General features: G+C 44.4%; 1 protein-coding gene across 1 annotated transcript; it reads left to right on the top strand.

The window, feature by feature from the left end:
- Positions 1 to 167: 167 nt before the first annotated feature.
- Positions 168 to 23,709, top strand: Mon1 (vacuolar fusion protein MON1 homolog). Its single transcript, XM_084599680.1, has 7 exons — positions 168 to 577; positions 4,771 to 5,049; positions 8,397 to 8,756; positions 9,758 to 9,933; positions 12,489 to 12,609; positions 13,592 to 13,867; positions 20,366 to 23,709. Exons 1-7 carry the CDS (start codon positions 296 to 298, stop codon positions 20,504 to 20,506), a joined length of 1,635 nt encoding a protein of 544 aa, XP_084455806.1. The 5' UTR covers positions 168 to 295; the 3' UTR covers positions 20,507 to 23,709.
- The last annotated feature ends 1,387 nt before the right edge of the window (positions 23,710 to 25,096 follow it).

Below are 25,096 nucleotides of genomic sequence, written 5' to 3'. Positions count from 1 at the left end.
AGCTGCCGCTGGCGACCTTAGGAAACCAGCTGCCAGCTGCTGAAAGGGGCGCCCATTGCCGCAATCGTGGCCGCAATGTATGGGCATCGCGATAATCCAATAATTAGGCGCGAAACGGCTTCACCGCGACGACACTTCGACCATCGCACGGGTCTGGTAATATGTGGGAAATTTTGGCTGCCCTTCGCAGTTTGATTTGGCAAGTCACGAGTTGAACTTTCGAATTTTTAAAGTATTCATAATAAGAGTGCCGCGCTACTTGAGTTCGCTGCGTGACTGCATTGCCGGCGTCGTCATGGCGTCTACCAAGGCCGAGGATGGTAGGAACGGCGATCGACAGATTGATCCTTCGAAGACGGGCGATGCTAAGGTGTCAGATGATGAGGGTGACATTCCAAAGGACTTTGAGCCCGGCGCGTCTAAGGACCCCATCATATTGTCGGTGGACTCATCTTCAGACTTGGAGAACCAAGCGTACGCTCAGGGAGATGGTGGGATGTCTCCGCGGTCTCGCTCAAAAAGCACCATCAACGAAATCGAAAGGTCCGCCTCCGAGGACGACGTTCCTTCAGCGCAGGTACGATACGACATGTGTATTAGTGCCTGACGCCGCTTCTAACTAGTGGGGCGATTGGTTGTCTGTTTTGTACAGTGCCTTCGGTGCCTCGACCTAAACTTCAATGAACAGTGCGTGACAGCTCTTGTCGAAGACATCTGTGCGTTTGTTTCTCCTCGATCTTTCCGAGTTCATGACAAGCACATGTGGTCGAGTGTGATGAACAAAATCGCTGAAATCGAGTGCGGTGGGTGCAGTTTTAGTTTTGGCATTCATCCTCCTGCCATCCTTTTCAAAATATGTAATGCAAACTCACTTGCATGCTACTGAGTAGCTGATTTGGGAACCATTCGTAAGCATTTTGAGAAATTCGCTGTTATGATGTTCTGTAACGGCCTGTACGACGTTTAATTACCGGGTTAATTGGAGAAATATGTGAGAGGCCTGTGCCCTGCAGTGCGTATAGTCAGGCTGATAAGCATAGTTTCACGAATGGTTGTTTTCGGTGTTCAGTTTGTGCTTCACAGAAGTGTTCTGCTGCTCCTGGCCAAATAGGTCAGCGTAAATGCGTTCTTTTTTATGGCATAAGTCAAGGTTCTGGAGGCGCAGGAGAGCTTCATGAAGAAAATTACCGTGTGCAATCCGTTTGCTTCGCTAACCATTTCAATTTCACTGCCAACGTTCTCAAGTGTGATCGCGAAAAGTTGTCTCAGAAACCCCACTAAGTATGACCAAATTCCTTTAACGTGCTATCTTTCATATGAGGGGGAGTAGGGGGCATTCTTTAATGATAACTTGAAGCATTTGGTAATCTTCATGATTGTGCATTTTCGTAGGGCACATATGAGGCCCATGTCCTGAAGATGTTCAATAGGGCTTTTGCTACATGCTGTGCCAAAGAGGCGTCATGCCTGGGACAAAGTCCATGCACCGGGGCAGGCGATGCATCCTGCACTGTCTAATCTAGTTTTCACTGTACTTCAAAATGCTACGAAATGAGTACAGCTGCAGATTGTTTGTTGCAAGGTTGTCATGTATGTCACACTTTGAGCACAGCGGGAATTTCTGTAAAACCTGATTTTGTGCCAAATCTAGAGAAGGCAAGAGCAGTTTGTACCTGCAGTTATGCAGGATATGGAAAGCACTAGTGGGGTTGTTATATCTGGCCTTTCCGTTCCTATGAACCAATTATTATTATTATTATTATATAGAGGACCATATTAATATGGTCTCATTTGCACCACAGTGTGTTGCAAGTGCCAGGCTAGAGTAACTGTAAATCTTGCTCTATCACATCAAGAGAAAGGAGTGAGGACCACCTCGGACGAACCTTTTTGTTCGGCTTTTGCTGTGCCTTTACATTGCCTGCAATGCTTCAGGGAGCACGTAACTGCTGCAGTGCAGTACAGTGCTATGATGTACACTTCGGACGTTGGTGTGAAGACTGTTAATATTGCCGGTAAGCTCCTTCTACATGTGTGATGACTTCACCGTTTGCAGTGCGGCTTGAGAGTTGGCAGAGATAACCCATGCTAAAAGTGCTTTCATTAGAATATAGGCAAAAGATGCTTGCAGAAACAGTCAATTCTTTAATGGCAGTCATTGTCCTGTGGATGAGCGTTGCTGAGGTCGCACTGTTCATGAATGGCATCGATACACTGCAAATGATATGGACATGGTGGCATCATCAGTGCAGATGTATCAATACACGCAGTGTGGTATTGTGCCACAGTTGTCATGTGAAAGAACTGGACAAGTGGCTACACAGAGGTAGCTGTTGATCATCTATGCTGCTTTTGGTGATGTTGAGGCTTCAGGTTTACTACTGCAATGTTCACGTCGGTGAGGGGGTGTTGCTTGTTAGTTCTATGGTTACACTGCACATGTGCTGATGGCAGGTACCTATCTCAGAACATTAGTTTTTGCCTGTGCTTTGAGTAGTCCGGGTCTCAATGAGACTTTTAACATGATATTCGTTATGTGGATGCCTTCAACTGGTTCATTGGCTTTCCACTTCTTTCAGGAGTGGAAATGAGCTTTTTTTCTTTTTTTCTTTCTTTCTTTTTTTTTCTTTTTTTTCATTTCATGAGACATTTATTCCTAGAAAGGTTGAGAACAGGTTGCAGATGAGATGCTATGGATTTAGTGTAAGGGAGCCTGTGACCTCATACAAAAATAGGATCGAAATGATTCGCATTGAATAACACTTTTCTATAAACAAAACAAACATTGCACGGCACGGTGGCAAAGATGCAAGAGAAGTTGGTACACACGAATGCAAAGCAGTAATTGGTTCTTGTTATAAAATATAGTTTGATAGCATCTTACGAGAAGGAGTTCAGATAAGGTCAACTGGTGTTGTAGTTATTTAAATCATGAGGTATCAGTCATTGATGTTTGTTTCCAATGCTTAGTGTCCATGCGTCAGTTGATCTGGCTAAAGACGTTGTTTCTCCTTTCTTTAGTTTGGTGAGGTAAGAAAGTTAGTCTGCAGATGAAGAAAATGGAATGCAGTATTGTAGTCATTACAGAAGACACTGACAGGGATCATTTTCTATTTTACAAAAATAATTGCTGTATGAGAAGTATAACAAGCTCCGGCAATAAACCTGCTTGCTTTTTTTTTTGTAGCATTAACAGTTCATCAAAACTGGTTTTTGATGTGATGTCAAAGACCAAGTGATAAAAGCTGATAGCTGACTGAAATAATAGATGATCGGTCACAAAGTTTAAATGCATAATTAAGTTATATTTGCGATGGAATAGCATGCCTAACGCTTCAGCATGTTCTTTCTTCTAAGATACATTGTGTGGTTAATATAATGCACGCATTAGAAACAATTAAATGTTTTCATCATCTATTTGAAGATCATCTATTTCTGTAAACTAGAAGTAGATTCATTAGAGTGTCCAAATTTGTGTCAGTTATTGTTGCCTGCTCATTGACAAAACTTTTAGTTCTTTTGAGTACTACCTAATCAAGGGCTTTAGAAAACTGGAAGAACAGAAATAGGACCATAACTTAAAATATTATTCCTGTTAACACCTTAAAAATGTGTTGAAACTTTGGTGTTCTTCATCTTACTTGAAAATGCAGTGAGTGAAAGACAGAGTTGAAAGATGAATGCTAGAAGCAGGGCTGTTACATCAGCCACATACTTGTCTTTATTTGTAAGCCATCATATTTAACAAAGGGCCTTGATTTCAAATTCATTAAGATTTTGAGTGCTTCAGTGGAAGAAGAGGCTAGCAATGGCCAGAAACAGGTGCAAACGCTAGCAAACCTAGGTTCCTGTTGTTCATCAGAATAATACATCTCTCAGAATTTTCCGCAGTTAAGGTTGTTCTTACCATTTGTCAAAAGGCACTCCTGATAAGTTTGGGTTGCTCTTTTCAATTCATTACTCAAATTGAAAGGATAAGTCTCTAGCAATGCTAAACCAACATGGCTTGTAGGGAATATAAAACGTTTAAACACCTTGCTCTTTCATTTTGTCATTTTAAACGAAGGTGTAGCTCATACTTTTTGTAATTTTCATGTGGTAATTTTGAATTTTCATAGAAGGCATTCTTTATATATTACAACCAATATGTTCAACACAGCTCATCATGTCACGGTTTGAGCAGTTAAAAATGGGAGCCTAATTAATAGATAACACAGAGTTGCGAAAGTGGTTTAGTGTTTTGCTGGTTATCCATTGGTAACAGAAAGCTTCACAATTTCATTTTTCAGCACCACTTTGCACATGGTGAGAAACCAGTATAGCACAGTGGTCATAAATTGCTAGCCATTTTTCAGTATGTTTTCAGTATGCTTTGTGGGCTAACAATGTCAGTGGATGTGATGTGAAACTTGTTGGGGGTTTCCTTTTTGCCTCACTGTTCAAGATTTCTTCTCTCTAGCCTTGCTAAAGATTGAGCGACTTTCTATGCTGGCTGCTGTTTTGGGAAAGAGTGTGAAAAAAAATGCTCAGTAGGGGAAAGTGCTGTACAGGTGGTGACCGTTAACTGAAGGGCTTATTTTAATTGCATGGTTAATATATGTTGCATGTTAATCTTTTCTGTTTATGTGTTTTGATAGCTTATATAATAGCATCTCTTATTCATTCCAGTCGTTACACATCCGGTAGATTGTTTTCAGTTAATGGTAAAACAGTAGCCTTGCATTGATTTTACGTTGCTATTGGCACTGACACTAGTTGTAACCTGCCCAGGCACGCCCCTCTTCGGAGTCTTCGGAGCCTGGTGTGGACGTTCCATCATCCGACGATGTGGCCGAGGCCAAGAGTGCAGCTGATCTGCTTGGGTCTGAGTTGGGTTCGTTTACTGAAGACTGGGACAATAATGCCTGGCGGCAGCAGGATAAACATGTGTTTGTGCTGAGTGATGCTGGGAAGCCCATCTACTGTCGTCATGGCAGCGAGGAGCAGCTAGCAGCTTTGGCGGGCGTCATGCAGGCTCTTGTCTCCTGCATTGGCCTCTCTGGGGACCAGGTAGGGCCCAGTTTTATTACTGTCTTTGAAAACATCCGTCGTGGCATCACAAACTTTTTTTGGAGAAAAACAGTGAACACATGGCAAATTAGTGTAGTGGCCTAGCTGCTCAAAGCAGCATGAAAAAGGTGATGGGAAGAAAGAAAGCAAATAAGGTCACGGTGTTAGACCTTGGATGTTGAAACCATGCGTTATCTACTGCAAGGTGCATCTCTAAGGCCATATTGTGGTCTGGAAGCGATATCCCGAAATAATTTTTCAAAATTGTTGATAAGGGCAGAGAAATTAAATATGGTAGATTATTGCACTTTTGTGCTTCCTTCAACTTGAATTCTCACTGCATTTCTCTTCCTTATGCCATGAGAGTTGCTGCTGTGCCAAGTAAGACCTCAGTGGACCCTTTTGTTCATCAGAATGCAGTTCATTTAGGTTAGTGCAGTTACTAACCCCATTCATGCCAGCAGCTCTTCTATGTTGGGATAATGTGCCTCACTGCGAGACGTAATGGAAATTCTGCATTCATGTTGCCTTTGTGAGCACTGCATGCCACACAGTGATTGTCCAGGCTGGTATGTTGACCACGGTGCAGTCTATGTTCTGGATGCGGTAACATGCCTAAGGTTGGGGCATGTGCAGGGCTTCTTTAGTGTCACATGATGCATGTGTTGTGGTGCTGGGGTGAAAAACACAAGCAGGAACTCGTTTGAATGCCTACAAAGCAAGAAAGCAGTTTATTTGAATGGCTACCAGAGGGGTAATGATGTTCAGCGCGAGCCTTGTTGCACAATATCGTCCTCACTAGCACTGGGGATAGGTGCAGAAATGGTGGATGACCAGATATGTGGTATTAGAAATGTGAAATGTTATGCTGCTCTTTTACAGAACGTCTGTTGGCTGCCACCTGTAGTGAGACATGTTATTGATTTCCAATACCTCAAAAGCCTCAGTTGCATTTTACAGGGGGATGGGCTTAACAGGGTTAACAGAAAAGTTGTTCAGTAGTGGTTTTGAAGTGACTTATATCAGATAGAAGGTTGATATCTATGAGAAGGTCGTTGCAGTCGATGGCTGTCCTACAAAAATAGCGTTGAGGTGCATTGTTGTTCAGCATGCGGCAGATAAATGGCCAAGGTGTGTCTGATGCATCAAAAGGTCTGGTGAATTGCTGCGATGATTGCAGGTCGGTGATAAGCTGTAAAATGTATGAAATAAAATAGAGTCTAGTAAGTTTATGCATGCTTAAAGGCTTGGGAGGCTGGTTTTAATCTTCAGGCTAGTGGCGCTTGTTTTGCAAGAGTATTTGGAGAAGGTAAATCTAGCAGCACTGTTTTGGTTTGATTTAATGGTAGCAATTAGGCTGTGACTATGTGAGCCCCATAACATGGGGATGTACTCCATTTTGGGCCTTACAAAAGTTACATAGGCTACTAGTTGCTTTCTGGAAGAAGGTGCATGGCCTAGCTTATGTTGAAAGAAGGCAAGTGTGCAGTTAAGCATGGTTAGTAACATATCTGGTGTGAGAAAGTCATGTAAGATTGTTGGAAATTCTAATGCTTAATTATTTTAAATAGGAGACAGAAGAGATAGTCATCCGTTCAGTAAGTATTTGCGCGAAGACTATTGATGACCTCTGGAAGGTTTTTTAGGGCTGTTTTGTTAACATGAAGAGAGTCAATAGCAAATTTTAGCTCAATTCCTCAACTTTTGCTAGATCTTTCTGAAGAACCAAATTATCAGTAGGATTATATATGGTATATGAAAAAATAAGAGGACCTAGTATGGTACCCTGTAGTACACCACAGACAACAGGGGCAAAGCTGGAAGAGTAATCATTAGCAAGAAAAAAGTGCCAGTGGTTAACGATAAAATTTGATCCAGTGAAATGCAGAAATTTTAGCAGAGTCCTTCAGTACTTATATTGGTCATGACACTTTGCCAAAAGTGTGGCGAGTTTGATATAGAAACAGGAACAACCGCTAGGGCCACCTTTGCCTGTGAGCATCACAGTGGCGCGGTTGCTGGCACTCATAGCACATGTCAGACTGAAAAAATGTTTTTAAATGTATACTCGTGAATGTTTGTAGTGTCTACCAAATTATATTGTCACAAAAGTGCCTTTTGCTAGAAAATCAGTGTGAACAGGAAACAGGGTGTAGTTTTGGAACCATAACATAAGAGAGAGTGCAAAGCCGGGACAGTGGACTAAGGAAAAATGCATAGTGCTTGCGATTTGTGTTCTTGCTTTGTCCATTGTCCTGGTTTTGCACTCTTTCTTTTGTTATTGTTCAATACCAACGTGCCCGAATTTCCACCCTAGTTTTGAGAATTTCGCCGATATGTATGTTTTTTGAGATTCCTTTGTTTGTCTGTTTCCTGTGTACCCATGTACTAGCTATTCTGCTAACAAAACAAGACAAACCTCTTGTGAAAACTGTGATGGTGGACCCACAGTACACCACATCTTGATATCATGTACACAGCTTGAAGAAATAAGAAAGAAATATTTTACATTATTTTACAATGAACACATCCCATTGCACCCAGTGCTGCTTTTAGGGGAACAAGCACATGTTGACTCTTCACAAATTTTTAAGTTCCTCAAAGAAGGCAGTGTCTTAAACAAACTATAGGCATCAGAAAAGTTTGCTGGTAACAAATTCTAACTTTTTTTTCCCTGATGCCTAGTTTAAGATACTGACTTCTTTGAGTCAGAAAATTTTGCTGATAACAAATTCTAACTACCCCGCCGGGGTGGCGCAGTGGTTACAGCGCTCGACTACTGTTCCCAAGGATGCGGGATTGAATCCCGGCCTCGGCGGCCGCTTTTCGATGGAGGCAAAACGCAAGGCGCCCAGTGCTGTGTGATGTCAGTGCACGTTAAGGAACCCAGGTGGTCTAAATTTCCGGAGCCCTCCACTACGCCGTCTCGCATAGTCTTAGTCGCTTTATTATGCTAAACCCCACAAACCAAACCAAACAAATTCTAACTTTGTGTTTGGCACATCTCAGCCTTCAATGCTTTTGTGCCATAAAAACTGAATATAACTAAGTAACCTTCTGCAGTAGAAATTCAGTTGCTAGTCAGTGTTTTTGCTATGTTCATTCTCTTCTCTTGTGTACGTGCTTGAACTGCTATTGCAGTAGCACTGAATCTCTAGTGCTACTCTCTAGCCAAGTGCTACGCTCTAGCCAAGTATGTTTTCTGTGACATAATTGCCAACATGTTCATGTGCTGCTTCTAACGCTGCCTTTGGACAGCAACACTGAGGTCAGCCTTGAACAAATGGCGCTTTTGGCTGGCTAGATGCATGCACTGCTGTGCAAAATGCCGGTGTGACATTTCCCAGGTGCGGTACGTGCGGGCAGGGCGCCTGCGGCTGGCCTTCCTGCTGCGGCTGCCCCTGATCCTGGTAGCAGCCACCAGCCTGCCCCTGTCGCTGCAGCAGTTGCAGGCCCAGCTGGTATACGTGCACGCTCAGATACTGTCGGTGGTGACGGCCAGTCAGCTGGAGCGGGTGTTCAGCCAGCGGTGTAACTTTGACCTGCGTCGGCTGCTGGCCGGCTCGGAACGCTTCCTTGACTCCCTCTGCGACCTGATGGACCGCGACCCCAGCTTCCTGCTGGGTGCCGTCCGGTGCCTGCCACTGGCGCCCGCCCTGCGCGACAACATCACCCAGGCCATGCTCAAGCACTGCGCCAAGCACAAGGTGCTCCCTTGTCCGTCTCTCTCTGAATGGCAGTTTTGAACACAGAAACACAAACTTACCAGCTGAGTAAATGTTTTGTGCAGCCATGGAATGGAATTTGCAATTGGTGCTTATGGCATAAGTTATACAGCCTCTTCTGCTATGGCTTGCCAGTATAAAGGAAGCGAGGTCCTACGAGGCTGCTTTCCATTGTGCATAAATGTGAAGACAGTAACATTTGAGACATGTATAGGCCAGCCAGTGTGATATGGCATGCGCATGACAGCAGCAATAAAGCAGTTTTTTTTTCTTTGTTACTACTCACTGTGTAGTCTATATTTGTTCTGCATTCATCGTGGGGGACGAGGAAGCTGCCCAAGGCATGGCGGTCATGTACCCTCACGAACGGATGAAGCATAAACAGGGCCGTTGCAATGCTAGCAGCAGGACAGCATTTTAGTTCAGAGAGGCGTGTCCCTTTCAAACTGACAACAGGTTTTCAGAAATGGTAAAAAACTGTTTGTATGTCTTATCTTTTACAATAGGATCTTAATGATGTGATTCTCATGGGGTCGTGAAAAGCATCTTTATCACCTGGAGTGACTTGAATCTGTTTTCAGAAGCCTAGGAAATGCATTCACTGAGCTTTGTTTATGGGTAACAGGATATATTTACAGCAGCGCACCACCACCCGCTGCTCATTGTGCATACCACATGACTGGCAATCGCGCTTCGTGGATTTGCAGGCAGTGCATAATACTCGAAGGTGAAGTCATGATTTGCACATTCGTATTATCTGTAGTGGCACAGCTCCAGTGAGCATTCAAAACATCCATTGCACACAAGTATTCTGGCCAGGGAACTTTACAAATTCACATAACACCGAATTTTGTATCAGTTGTAATCAGGTTGTCGGGGGCCCTGCTGTGTATAGTACTGCTTTTATATTGCGCTTGCATTTGAAACGCTTCACTTCTGGCTCTTCCGAGTACTACACCTGGCTCTGGGTGTTGATTATGCAGAAGCTGGTGTTTGGACTGCTGGTGGCAGAGCAGCAATTGGTGGCACTGGTGGGCATGCGCAAATACCAGCTCCACCATGTGGACCTGCACCTGCTGCTCAACCTCGTGCATGCCTCGGAGTCATTCAAGACGGCTGAGGCCTGGACGCCCGTCTGCCTGCCTAAGTTTGACCCCAGGTGTGTCTCTTTGATCTCTTGCCTTGGATGTAAGGGTGCTCACCTGGCTTCTTCCATTTGTGTGCTGGGATATTAAATGCACAGTTAGCTGCTCACATCATTTGAGCAGGCCTGCACTTCGTGGAGTAGTGTAGTGTGTTTTGTGTAGTGTAGTGTAGGGTATACATTCGAGCCCATATCGAACCCGGATAATTCGAATTTTGGTTATATCGAACTATGGAATATCCCCTCGAAAATCCCATGTAAAAGTATAAGAAAGCTGCTTTGTATATCGAACCTAATTTGACCGGTCGTTCGATATAGTGAACTCCGCACCACACATTGGACAGTGCGCCTTCCCCAAAGACGATCGTATCACCCTTGGCCATTTGCCGCGTAACATTTTCAAGCCACGTGCGGAATGAATGAGAGGACACAGTTCGGCACGACTGGTCTAGGGCAGTGCCGTGCCCTTTTCGCAAAGACCCGTGCATCTTCGGTGATCACTGCCGCGCCAGCATGTGGCGTTTGCAAGCTATGTGCGTGAAGGAACGAGAGCGAACCAATGCAGCCGTGGTGTTCGGGAAAGGGTAAAAAATGCGATAGAGAAAAGTGCAAGGGTGTGCACACACTTTTGCCAAGCTTTATCTTTCCCCTTCCTCTCTCTTTCCCGGTCTTCGTTAGCAGCATGCACTACGCGTGCGCGGCAAGCCAGCTCGGCCCGTGGTAGACGCTTTCTCCAGTGTGTGTTGTGAACGCTCTGCGTGTGGCAGCTGACGTGCGATGCGCGTCTCGTGTCGTCGTGCTGAATGTGCGTAAGCTACGCCGGCTGTGGGCGCTAAGCAGCAGCAGTTCCTTTTTTTTTTTTTTTTTTTGCGAGAGTCGTTCATCCTTGCCATTGTGCTGAACGTGCGGCGTAGCGTATGCTGTGGTGGCTGCGGACTTTAGGAAGCAGCAGTTGATTTTTTTTTTTCTTTTTGGAGAGTCGTCCTTACTTTTTGTGCTGAATGTGCTCACCAGCGTAAGCTATGGCGGCTGCGAACATTAAGAAGAGGCAGGGTCTTTTTTTTTTACACTGAACAGCATTGTGTCAGCACCTCTCAGTAGTGCAGGCAATTTATGTGGCTCAGACAGTGCCATGTGAGTTTGTTTGCCAGAGGAAGGTACTTTCCATGCTTTGCTTTTTTCGCAGGGGCACCATCAGCTGTATATAGCTTTTAGTGTTACCTTAAAGGTATGCTGAACAAACATCCAAGAATTTTGAGAAAGCACCACAGTTGCATTCTTAAGACACAATTACACTAGTACAGACACATAATTCGGGTTAGTTTTGAGCGGATGGCTGTATTTTTTACGTTTTCTGAGTGGTGGGTGTGACGTCACAACTACCCTCAGTAACGTCATAACCCCGCGATCCCGCCGCCGCCGCCGCCCCCGCACCTGAAGTTGGTTGACCGGCTACACGCAGTGTCGGTTCCCCAGCGTCGCGCCATGCACAATGCTGCGAAGTGTGGAATGTTGAAAACGAGAGAGGTCGAGGGGGATGCGTAAGGAGGGCGCATATTGCGAACAATTGTTTGCGCGCTGAGAGGAAACAATGAATTGTGCACGCAAAAAAAAAAAAAAATAAAGCACTTCTGTCCCTGTGCTTTGTGAGTGCCACAGGGGAAAGGAAAAATGAACAGGTGCGACCGGCCGCGATGGGGGTAGTTGCGACGTGATATTCGGTTTTGTCAGAGCTTTCACAGGAGCCCTCTAGGTGCGGCGATTTGAGAAATATTCATTAAAATACTTACTTTCCGCTTATTTCTGTTCATAAAGTGGATTGTTTTGGTCACTTCCAATGCGATAGCTACCTTCTGCGCTGGAAATCTTGGCAGCAATTTTTTTATTCAGTTATACCTTTAATGCAGTGTCTTCAGAAAGTGTCTGCAGAAATTGTCTGTCAGCACCCCAAAAATTGGCCGTGTGGACCCCCGAAATTGGATTTGACCAAATTGGTGGCAAACCTAATTCTAGTATGGCCAACATTATGTGGGCCATCCCTAAAATGTGACCTCGTCAGTAAATTTGACCTTGTCAAAAATTTATACCTAACTTAATTAGAGCATGGTCGATTCAGCAGTGCCTTCCAATTTACTGAGCAACCCCAAAAATTTGGTGTGCTTATCCATTTTCAGTCTGTGTGGAAAGCTACATGCACCCTCCGATTTGTTTTACTCATCTCTGTGACACCTGGAGATAGGTGCATTTTGCTCATTGTGCAATAGTATGCTATGCTTGAAGTCATTATGCTATAGTCATAGCATACAGAAGTCATAGTATGCTATGTTATGCTTTACTGTATAGTCATTAAAAGTGGAATGCATCAGTGACTTGATGGGCCAATCTGCAGCCAAGCCGTTACACTTTGCGTTGGTCTTCGCTAGTGTTGAATCTCACCTTCAATTTCACTTTTTCTTTCGAGGCCAGCCGTACCACTAACTTGCTGCTTTGATGGCCATGGTTGTGTTTCTCCTGTGTTGTTTGTTGTTGTCTATGTAAATGAACTGGTCTTTCAACTTACGGGTGCGCAGTGGGTTCCTGCATGCGCACGTCTCTTACCTGGCGGAGGGGAGCCCTGCCTGCCTGCTGCTACTGACCGTCGACCGGGACCTCTTTTTTCCCCTCCAGGAGTGCCGCCGCAAGATTGCTGAGGTGACCGCTCTTGCGTTGTTGTTTTTTGTGCTGCCTGCCTGTTGCTAAGCATGACTCTGGTGTGCGGTCTTTCATTTGAAATTCTGATGCTGATTGTTTATGCGTGAGTAATGTGACATCTTATACATTCATTTATTTGTTTACTTAACCCTCAGCACCAATAGGATTTACTGTGGAGGAGGTATAAAAGATCAATGAGCTGGTTACATAGTCAGTGTCAGCTGCATAATTGATCCACATCAAGCCAAAACCACGACATAGGTATACTGAGCACTGGAAAACTGAAAAGTAGTTATCGAAACTTTGGAAAGGGGACATCATTGAACAAAACAATTGCGTCGCTTTGCAGTAGCTCAACCTACGACTCTTGTCAAAACAAATGGAATGCTTTTCAACTTTGCAAGTGTGCTTTCCCCGTCAATATCTCATGCTTTTATTGCCTGGAGCTAGACTGTTGGTAACACTTTGAGTTTAATCAGCATCGTGCTGACATCGTGATCAAATATTGCTAAAACATTTGTCTCGTGCTGCACTTTTTGGCATCTAGCTCTGCTACAGGCTTACATGGAATCAGCATAGGCTATGTGCTGTTGCCTAAGTTTTCAGCTGCCCACATCGCCTTTGTACGTGGATACTAGCTTTGTTGGCTGAAATGAGGATGATATGGAACTATGGAGTACATTTTTCACTCCGCACATTCTGTTTTTTTGTTCAGGCAGCACTTGGGTGGAGCAATGGCTGCCACTCTGAAGTGTCGACATCGCCTGTTGTGAACGCTCCACCCCAGGCAGTACAAATAATAGGTCCAGTATTGGAACTATGTTGGCAATACCCGGTCTACACAGGACCAGTGCAATACCAACATAATCCAATATTGGGCCAATGTGTTGTGCTGGCTGGGACTCATTTTTCTCTTGAAAACGGCTGGTGTCTAGCTGAAAGGTCCTCTTTGTGTCCCCCTTTTCCCTGTGGTATGGGGCAGAGTCTTCAGCGCAAGGGTTGCCTGGAGGCTCTCCGGGAGGCAGCCGTGAATGGGGGCTACAGTGTGCGGGAGGCCGGTGTGCCCGAGCTGTACCACTTCCTCTACAAGAGCAAGAGTGGCGCCCAGCTGAGCAGCCCCCGACTGGAGGCACCCTGCTCCAAGGACCCCGGCCGCCTGCTCGCCCAATACCGCCTGCTGCACCACCGCATGTACCAGCCGGGCTGCCCACTCAAGATCCTCTTCTGGGCCACGGGACGTGAGACGCTCATGGGATGGGTCAGTGGCACTTCCTCCCACTGGACTTTGTACGTTTGGGATGTGAGGCTTCGATGGTGGATCAAATCGCAGCTCAAACATTTGTCGCTCCCGCATTGAGAACCTTTATTCCGCTGCATATGTGGCCCCATTTGTCCCTGCACCTAGCACCCTCTTGTGTTTATTCTTGAAAATACAAGGCTTACTGCCACCCGTCTAAAACACTTCCTGGAGCCAGGTCTCTTGTGTTTGACACCGTCACTATTATATACAGATGAATCTCAATGAAATGGTCCTGTTCTAGGCTATTTTGTGATGATATAAGTTTTTCCCCTGGCCATTAAAGGGACACTAAAGAGAGAAAGGAAGTGGGTTTGCATCGATAGAATGCCAGTTCCTGATTACAAAAAGACCACTCTTACTGACAGAGCTGTTATAAGTTAGTAAAGAAGAATAACAGAAATACAGGTATCGCCACCACAGCCAAACGGCCGAGGCTCGCAACTACAAATCACGTGACGCGCTAGAGATCCCGGAGGCTGACAAATGCGAATTACGTTGCATGTTTGAATGCGGTAGTACGTTTTTTCTCAAACATGATAACACGCTTTTATCAATCGTAAACGACGGCGAAAAGACAACGTAAACATTGCAAGGCAAATACAAAAATATACTTGGAGGCACCACAGGCGCCCACTTCAGTTTTGGTTATGTTTCGGCTGAGGCATTTCGTGCGCACTCGGATAGTTTGTTTGAACCTAATGCGCCTGAATTACGAGCTTGGAGCAGCAGATGCGCCTTGATGGTTCCCATTTGAGCATTCGGAGGCACGAGCGAGCGAAATCCGCTACCGCCGACACACTCCTTCGTTCACACTTCTGCGCCAACATATCGCCCTGCGACCTGACTGCTTGACTGCAGCTACGTACGCCACGAAGAGCATACATATGCTAAGTACCGAAGGAAAAACGCATTATCATTCAATTGTTCACTAAATCATGGCACATCTGACCAACATATACTGCGTCAACAAGACCTTCAACGTGCTATTTGCAGGTGTCGTAAACAAAAGGGGCATACTTGCCGGTCATACCAAGGAGAGCGTCGATATATTGCGCTCGTCGCCCGGCGAAAAAAAGGGCCTCGGGTATAAAGTAAAAACTAAAAATAACGAAGCACTAGAAATACATTACAAAAGGTTAAAAAAAATCGATTTGTTAAAAAAAAAAAAACACTAGAAACGGTAAGACTCGAAATTGCTACTGCTTGCTCCGTAACATTCGGCGCTAACCGCTCGGCTATGCCGCGCCACAAGAGCCTGTGGAAATATTTCTAGTTTTTATGTCATGGCCCCATTTACAATAAAGTGTTTCTGCTGCCGGTCTAAAAATTACAACTTCTTGATCATCGGCGCATGCTGCCTGCTCTCACGTCTTGTAACTAATGTTCTGGATGCCTATGCGCACTATATTGTGCACTGGATCCATTTTAACATGTGGAATTTCACAGCACTGGCAAATGTAGTGGCGCCGGCACTTCGGTCATGTTCTGCTACCGTGGACGTAATTTTCGCTGAACACTGAGCTGTAGCACAAACCTTGAAGGAAAAAAGTGCGACGAAGCTTCAAAACTGACAAGCGCAGCAGCGAGGACACTATTTTGCTGGTAACTAAATCTTATTTGTATGTAAACATGTCAGGAAGTGTTGCGATGACCGAGGGCTCGGTTTGTTTATACACAGTGCAAGAAGGAGCGCAAAAGCTTGAGAAACATGTAAAGTATTGTGCATTACAAGCGCTCTATGTTTTTTTTTTCTTCCTTTATGGGCCTATAGCTCGGTAAATTACTCTCTTCATCGTTTTATTTATTTCGGCTGAGGCCGTCATTGCGAGTACGCTGTTGCCAAGTTGGCCCTTGAGGGATGCGACGCCGCGGGCCGCGCCGGCTCGCTAGCTATCACGGAGTCTCTGCTTACGTCATAGTGTGCGTCACTCAACTCCAACTACGTAGTTGGAGGCCACAGTTTGAATTCGATCGGCGGGAACAAGAAAAAACCTCAACTTCTTATCGCAATATCTCAGCAATTCGATTTTTTGCTGCCGGATATGTGGCGACAGTGTCACCAAATGTAGTTTATTAGATTTTCATACCATCTTTGGCTGTCTTTAGTGTCCCTTTAAGGACTCCCGCATCACTCATGATCCATAGTTGCGAGCTTTGTCACTATTGGCGCACGGCCACAGATCAATCCTGTCGTCCACTAATAGTTCTACAGGAGGGAGCTCCTAAAGCTTGTACACATGCATTTCATTTTGAATAATATGGATTTTGGATGATAATAATAATAATAATAATAATTGGTTCAGAGGAAGGAAAAGGTGTTGTATCTGTCACACTTGCTGCTGTGGACACCTGAACTGCTCTGTAAGGGAAGGGTGAAAGGTGGGAGTGAAAAGAGGAGGCATAGTGGAGGGCTTCAGAGTAATTTTGACCACCTGGGGATCTTTAGCGTGTGCTGACGTCACACAGCACAGGAATCTTCATCTAAACACAGAGTGTATCGAACCCGGGTACTCCTGCCGCACAGTAGTTGGGCCTTATCACTGCACCACCCCAGCGAGGCGATTTTGGGTGATATAAATACATAATTTACATGTCTGGAGATTTGCATCATTAAGATTCTGCGGTACTTCTAACAAGGAACAAAGCCACCTCCAGAGCAGTGTCAGAGAATTGAAGAAGGGCAAACTTTTTTTTTTTTTCACCAGTTTTATTTGTTTATTTATTTATTTATTTTAATCAAGGGCTTACGGATACAAGGGTTGCTTATGTGCATGCACAGATACCATTGCAGGAATGGATTTGTTGGGGTTGAGGAAAGCAGTCAACTTCTAGGGGCATTCAAGGTAGCCCAGAAGGATAAAATGCTTGTTCCAAAATTAACAGAAGCTTTCCCTCCTGGTCATTCATCGATGTTTAATAATAATGTTAATAATAATATTACTAATAATAATAATAACTGGTTCAGAGGAAAGAAAAGGCGCAGTATCTGTCACACTTGTTCTATGGACACGTGAACCTTGCCATGAGGAAAGGGAGGAAGGTGGGAGTGAAAGCGGAAAGAGAGAAAGGGGTGCCGGTAGTGGAGGGCTCCGGAATAATTTCAACCACCTTTAATGTGCGCTGACATCCCTGGTTGTAACCAGAAGAATAAAAGTGTGCATGTCTGGTGACTCCAGTCAAAATGCACAGAGCACATTTCATGCTTGAGCAACACTATCCACCTCTAATTTCTGCACTCTATTTCTTGGCCACAAGAAAATGCTGTAAAACGTGGTAAAGATATACCCGCAAAAGCAGCAGGTATATCATTCTTACAGGATAGAAAAGGTGCAGTATCTGTCACAATTCTCTGCGGACACATGTACCAGGTTGTTGTTGTTGTGGCAGTAGGAAGAAGGAAAAGAGAATGCATGAGCCATGAGCCTGCTACTGGCTCTGTAGCTGAGCCACCTGTGCTGCCTCATGCCGGCAGAATAGAGAAAGTAGAGAAGAAAGAAAAAGAGGGAGAGAAGGTGGGAGTGAAAGAATAGAGGGAGATAGAGGTGCCATAGTGGAAGGCTATGATCCACCGTGCTATAATGGTTTTCGTCTCATTGCACTTTCATCATCATCATCAGCCTGATTATACCCACTGCAGGGGGAAGGCCTCTCCCATATTTCTCCACTTAACCTGGTTCTGTGCTAGCTGCATCCACTTGACCCCTGCGAACTTCTTAATCTCATCCGCCCACCTAACTTTCTGCCGCCCCCTGCTACGCTTTCCTTCCCTTGGAATCCAGTTTGTTACCCTCAGCGACCATCGGTTATCCTCTCTTCGCACTACATGTCCTGCCCATGTCCATTTCTTCTTCTTAATTTCCACTGGAATGTCGGTAAATTGATTTATTTCTCTGACCTACTCTGCCCGCTTTCTATCTCTTAATGTTACCTCTACCATTTTTCGTTCCATAGCCCTCTGGATTGTCCTCAACTTAAGTAGAACTCTCTTGGTTAGCCTCCACGCTTCAGCCCCATAGGTGAGTATAGGCAAGATGCAACTGTTGTATACTTTCCTCTTGAGCAATACCGGTAAGCTGCTAGTCATAATCTGCGAGTGCTTGCCAAATGCGCTCCATCCCAGTCGTATTCTTCTTGTTATTTCCTTTTCATGGTCCGGATCTGCGGTTACTACCTGTCCTAAGTAGACATATTCGCCTACTACTTCCAGTATTTCGCTACCTAATGTAAACTGCTGTTCCTTCCCGAGGCTGTTGAACATTACCTTAGTCTTCTGCATATTGATTTTCAAGCCTACCTTTCTACTTTTCCAGTCTAGGCCATCAATCATTATTTGCAGTTCATCCCCCGAGTTGCTTAGCAAGGCAATGTCATCAGCAAATCGCAGACTACTGAGGTATTCTCCATCTACCCTTATCCCTAACTGCTCCCATTCCAAGTCTCTGAATACTTTCTCTAAACAAGCTGTGAATAGTACTGGGGAGATTGTGTCTCCTTGTCTAACACCTTTCTTTATGGGAATTTTGTTACTTTCTTTATGAAGAACTATGGTTGCTGTGCAGCCACTATATATATCTTCCAGCACTTTCACGTACGGCTCGTCTACCCCCTGATTTCGCAATGCCTGCATCACCGCCGAGGTTTCAACTGAGTCAAATGCTTTTTCATAATGAATGCTATGTATAAGGGCTGGTTATATTCCGAGCATTTTTCTATCACCTGATTGATAGTATGGATATGATCGATAGTAGAGTACCGTTTCCGAAACACTGCTTGATCCTTTGCTTGATTGCAGTCTAAGGTTGTCCTGATTCTATTAGCGATTACCTTAGTAAATACCTTATATGTAACAGACAGTAAGCTGATTGGTCTGTAATTTTTAAGGTCCTTAGAGTTCCCTTTCTTGTGAATGAGGATAATGTTTGCATTCTTCCATGGTTCCGGTACCGTCGATGACACCAGGCACTGTGTATACAGGGTAGCCAGTTTTTCTAGCATGATATCCCCCCCCGTCCTTCAGCAAATCTGTAGCTATCTGATCCTCTCCAGCTGATTTCCCCCTTTTCATAGTTTCTAGTGCTTTCTTGACCTCGTCCTTCGTCACAGGTGGAACGTCTGAGTGTTTTTCCCTACCGTCAATCTCATTACGGTTCTGACTACTTTGGCTACTGTAGAGATCTGTATAGAACTCCTCGGCTACTTTGACTGTCTTGTCCATATTAGTGATGACGTTGCCCGCCTTGTCCCTTATCGCATACATCTGGTTTTCGCCTATGCCCAATTTCTTCTTTACCGCTTTAAGGCTTCCCCCGTTCTTTACAGCATGCTCAATTTTCTCCATGTTATACTTCCTTATATCGGCCACCTTACACTTATTGATTAACTTTGATATCTCGGCCAATTCGATGTGGTCTGTTGGATTGGAAGCTTTCATACTCTGGCGTTTCTTAATCAACTCTTTCGTCTCCTTAGACAGCTTACCAGCATCCTCTCTAACTATACTACCGCCTACTTCTACCGCACACTCAGTAATGATATCTCTGAAATTATTGTTCCTTGCCTCTAGGGTAATGTCGCCATCCTCAGTTAGAGCTGAATACCTATTCTGTAGCGAGATCCTGAACTCTTCTGCGTTCCCCCTCACCGCTAATTCGTTGATGGGTTTCTTTCTTACTAATCTGTTGCGTTCCTTCTTTAGATTTAGGCTAATTCGGAACCTCACCATTCTGTGGTCACTGCATCACACTTTCCCGATTACCTCTACATCTTGCATAATGGCGGGGGTTGAACACATTATGAAGTCGATTTCATTTTTAGTCTGTCCGTTAGGACTTTTCCATGTCCATTTCCGGTTCTTCCATTTGCTGAAGAACGTATTCATGATTCGTAAGTTATTGCGCTCTGCAAACTCAACTAGTAACTCCCCCCTGCTGTTCCTTGAACCAATGCCATAGTCGCCTACTGCCTTGTCTCCTGCCTGCTTTTTCCCTACCTTGGCATTGAAGTTGCCCATTAGTACAGTATACTGCGTCTTTACTTTTTGCATTGCCAATTCTACATCTTCATAGACGCTTTCAACTGCCTGGTCATCATAACTACATGTAGGTGCATAGGCCTGTACAACCTTCAGTTTATACCGCTTATTAAGCCTAATTACGATGCATTGCACTTCAGTGGTCCAAAATGCCCTCTAGAATTCTTTAAGCTGTCTGCAGTTAGCAGGTACCACAGCCTTGCACGTTGGTTTGCCTTAACGAGGTTTAACTGTACAACCTTTTAACGACGCATATGGAAACTAAACTTTTGATTTTGAGGACGCAGTTTGTATATGCGTTGTGGTTCGTTTGTTTTCAGTTTGTAGTAGGGAAGTGTCTTCTGTATCCTGCCTTACACATGAGGGAAAAACGAGACCGTTCAGTGACCTCACAGCTCCGCGTCCTCGTTTGTGCCTTGTTGCAGCACATGGCCGGCTTCGAGCTGTATGCCGCCTTCGAGCCCCTGGTGAGCAAGGACACGGCGGTGCGTGCCATGAGCAAGCTACTGCACTGGATCAAACAGGAAGAGGAACGGCTGTTCATCATGAGCTATGCCACTCTGTGAGCGTCACCATTCAACAGGGGCAGCTAATTGTGCAACTGGACAGCACCATGCCGCAGAGGAGCGGATCAGACTCCGGCTTGTCTAGTCACCATCCACTCCGAGTGCGGTCATTCCAGCATTGCGTTGAACGCCAAGGCAGAAGTCAGTGTTCACCAGCTGGTGGACTGCTTAGTTGAGGTGGCCATGTACTGTGTCAGATCTGACAGGCGAGACGTGCCCTTCGCCAATGTCGTCATCCCGTGGCACGTTGACATTACTTGCAAGAGGACCTTTCGCAGCTGAGACTTGGGGAGAAACTTTGCCTTTGGATTCTCCAGTTTTCCGGATATGTTCCACTGGGCGTCTTTTCTCCTTTTCCCCAGCAGTACACCCTGGTGCTTTCCCACAGGAAAGTGAAGTTTTACAGATACTGCAGCTGGCATGGGTTCTTGCCGGTCTTCTAATTCCACCAAGTTCTTAGTAGCAATAGTACGCTTGACGGTGCGGCCTTAGTATTCGCGTGGCCCGTGCCAGAGTTAGAGACTCTTGTCTGTGGTGGCTTTAGTCTCAAAGGTGGAGAGGCTGTGTCATTGCAGTGTTACCCTTTTTGTGACTGCAGATTGTTCAGCCGATGCTCAAGGAGATTATCTCAGCATGATGGTTAGAGATCTTGAATCGTGTGATGCGGCTGTTGAGTGGTGTTGCATGTCTGGTTGTTGGACCCTGTGGCACACTACCTTTCTGTGATTTGGCACACCGCCGTTTCAGCAGTGTTTAAGGTGCTAAGCGCTGTATGCCTATGTGCTACCCAATATGTGTTGTGTTGCGAAGATAGAGAAATGGTCTGTGGGCATGGACATTGGCTTAGCAATGCGCTTCTGTGATCCGCTTGGTTTCTGGTTTTAATTCAAAGTTCCGGTTCTGTTATAGTACAAACGCATTTCCATTTGTCTAAATTGGCAACTTTTGCTAGACTGTGGAGACTAGTTTTTTTTTTTCAGCACTGTGGTACTAAACATAATAGAGTGCAAATATACCTTTCTTATTGCCACTGGGCCATATCGATTATGCCTAAATGAACTGCCTGCATGAAAACATGTTTAGGGTTTATAAATAGAGCTGTACATAACATGTTATGAATCCACTTTTCAGTGATTCTTAAATTAAGTACTAGTAACATTTCTGGTAATTCAATTATTTCACTATAATAGATTACTTGTAATCATTTGCTTGCTTTTTCTAGAAAAATGCAGCCAATGAGACAGCATTGAGAACCTCAACTTGGTGATTAACGTTGGTGCTAGCGGGGAAGCTTCCTTAGTGAAAGAGCAAGAACGGGTCGGTTGCAAAGAATGGAATGGGTGTATCCCTCGTAAAATAATATTAATTGTAAATTGGTTACTTATTTTCAGTAATGTGTACAGGACTGTGTGTAAAAAAATGTTCTTGTGTGGTCCAGTGCATTTGTAGCAAAATGTACGAGACTGCTAAATTGCTTCGTTGTAAAAGTAAGTTCATTATAGCAATCGCAGCTCTGTGCGGCCTCTAGTAAATTAAAATTAGCATCTTGACAAAATCCAAACTTTGTTTCGGACATGGACAGCATGTGGTTAGCGAAAGAAATTGATAATTTTGATATTTTGGACATTGTGCCTTCCGCAAACACACCTAAGCTAACCTAGTGCTGTTCGACATTTGCCAACTTGGTATGACGGGAGCAACAAGCCATTTCTGTATCTTGCAGAGTCCATGGACAATGTGCAGGGACAGGGCTCAAAAGTTGGTACACTGTTTATCGGCACCTTTGTGCAGCTGAGGTGAGTGCGAGAGAGGAGGATTGCAATTAGACGCAGATGCAGGTTCTAGCAGGCAGTAGAATTAGAAGGTACCAGCGCATGTTCTCAAATCCTCCTTTGCTCCTCGCACATCAGTCTCCTCGTTATCAAGTTCCTCACTACTGTGGCATATCGTGTCATTGACCACAGCCCTTGTAAGAGGGTATGTATAGCTTTTATCTGGCAAAAGCAGATGGAGATACTTGTACATTGCTCTTTGTGGAAGCTGACCTTACCTTGTAGTGCTCTGTCATCTAGTGATGCTTGAATTAGCATGTGGAGATAGCCTCAAATCATTACCCAATGAGAAATGATACAAAAGTGATCCTGTTATTGCGCAGAGTCCAATAAAATAGAAGCAATAAGAGTAAGAGCCATTCTAACATCAGAGCTATTCTGTGCAGGCTATGTTACAGCTGTGGCAAAAGCTTTTATGTACAGCAGTGCGTAACAGATCTTTGGCAACTAAAATAACAATGTGTATCTAGCCGTTATCTAGTATCTTTATAAGAGACACTGATTGAGAATCGTTTTTTGAAGTGCAAGTCAGCTGTGTATTTTAATAATCCTGCAGCATTGCCAAATGGTTCTCAGCAGTGGCTGAAAAATGCTGTGCAAAATAATTGACCTCTCTTAGCAGGCCAGAAAAATACCGCTGTTATATTTGTTGAAAAGGGCGTATATTGAAATCTTTTTTTGGGGGGGTTCATCATTGACTAAGGGTTCTTAGTTTTCTCGTCTTTCCTTCCAGAGAATTGCAGGAAGAAAAACGTTGCAAGCAGACTTTGGTAATATATTTAAAAGAAAAGGTGTGAATTTGCCGAGTCCATCTTACGCATATTTTTATATGCAGTGTTATTTTCATAATTATAGTCTTTAGAGCCAGTATGTTTTCTTTAAATTGCACAGTTCGTCTGCTAGGTAAACCCAATATACATATGCCTTGCAAAATTCCGTGCCCTATTTCCTGAAATGCTTGAATACTTTCTAAATGCCATGCTTTCTGATTGCAGTCTTCAATGGTTGGTTGCATAGCATTCGTAGCAGCATTTGATTGTAAGTTTGTGAGCATAAGACATTTATTTCTCCTGTAAATCCTGAATCTACACTAGACCAATAGTTGGGGTTTGCCTGAATGGTATGAATGAATGTTGTTGTGAATAGATCTCATGCACTATGTCAAATGAATCTGGTGTGCCAAAGGGTGGGAAGTTGGAATTGCGCTGTTTTAGATTTCTAGTTCACGGTATTGAATGAAAAGAAGTTGGGCATGATGGAATATGTGGCGCTAATGTATGAAACATTTTAGAAGTGTGCAGCTTGGTAGAGTGGTGTTGGGCATACCATGCAACAGTATTTTCTCTTTCCCAATAAAGTGGCTGGCATGTATATCTGATGGATATTTTTCTATTGTTAGAAAGTTGGGAAATGAATTCGTCTCTGCCTATCTGCCTATCTGCCTGTGAAGCTGAGAAGGCTTCAAACGACTTATTTTACCCAAATTTGGGGCAGCCATCTTGGATTGTGACGTCACGTAGTAGACTGCCATAGATAGATGGATTTATTGAAAGGAAAGGCAGAGAGGTTCGCCGGAATGATTAAAATCTGGCCTGCTCTTGTGTACTGGGGAATGGGAAGGGGAGAAGAAAGAGGATCATGATGGGTGACGATGTGGGAGAAGGCATATGAAAATATATACAGGCACGGCAGCTTATTTGATCTGGATTCAGAAACTATGCCATCTTGAATTATGACGTCCTTGCCCCGTGGTTCCAAAGCAGGCTGCCTAGGGTGAGCCTTAGGGTGGCCGTCATCTTGGCTGGCTAGGGTGGCAACCCACCATGGTGAACACTGCTTCAGAATAGAGAAATTCTAACTCAAGACCTTGGTGGTCATGTGACAGACCCGGATAAACCAAATCGAAATAGGCACACGTGAGAAGTAAGAGCTAACGCTCTTAAAAACTCGTTCTCCACCGGGAATCGAACTCCTACTCCTCTGATTACCAGACGAGCGGCTGAACCAACTACGCCACGTCAGGCACGTGAGAAACATATCTTAGTTCTCCCGGTCTAGCATTCCTGCTCTGTCCATGGCTACATAGTGGCGCAACGATGACGTCTTCGAGCCAAGACACTCTCCTCCCTTCGCCTGCTTTCCTCCTCAGTTCTCAGATTTTACTCTCCCTTCAGCGGACGCACTGCACACAGCACGCTGAACCTATTTGCGCGCGAGATGCCGCAGGAGGGTATGTGGCGGGGGCTTGTGGTGTCTGCTTTTTAAAGTGTTTTTTTAAGAACTGCTATGCACAAGTATAATGAATTTGTAAGTATGATGAACTTGTAACATTGTAATCAACTTTGTGACGTTAGGTTGCAGCGGCGCGTATCCCTCCCGACAACAAAGAAGCAAAAAAGAAGACGCTCAAAATGGCAAAAAAAGTTTGCACTTCAGCATCGGGCTCAGCTACTCTGAAATATCGAAAACAGAAAATAGAACTAAGCAGAAAATTGTGCTGACATCAGCCCTTGTGGGGGACAAACAGATGACGATGAATGAAAGCCGATGGCCATTTCAAAAATGTTCTTAATCTAAATGTGTCAACGGTAAACAGCTGTATCTGACATCCCATTTAATCTGCAAAGGATCTATGAACCAACTAGCTCAGATCCAGATCAACCAAAGCTCCTACGACTGCTAATCAGATGCAGTGTATGCTCTAAAAAGTCGCTTTTGTTTCTTCATTTATAGATCCTTTTCCTGAATTTCGATTTTG

Source organism: Amblyomma maculatum, chromosome 1, assembly GCF_055883805.1.
Source record: "Amblyomma maculatum isolate TAMU_Amacu chromosome 1, ASM5588380v1, whole genome shotgun sequence".
Lineage (NCBI taxonomy): Eukaryota > Metazoa > Arthropoda > Arachnida > Ixodida > Ixodidae > Amblyomma > Amblyomma maculatum.
Note: the sequence above shows the minus strand (reverse complement) of the source record. Positions and strands in the feature narration are given on the sequence as shown.

Bases quoted from the DNA above. Each gene is read 5' to 3' on its own strand.
- Mon1 (XM_084599680.1), top strand. From the start codon at position 296: ATGGCGTCTACCAAGGCCGAGGATGGTAGGAACGGCGATCGACAGATT. The intron at 5,050-8,396 runs GTAGGGCCCAGT...GACATTTCCCAG, and splicing joins TTGGCCTCTCTGGGGACCAG to GTGCGGTACGTGCGGGCAGG. The intron at 13,868-20,365 runs GTCAGTGGCACT...GCCTTGTTGCAG, and splicing joins GTGAGACGCTCATGGGATGG to CACATGGCCGGCTTCGAGCT.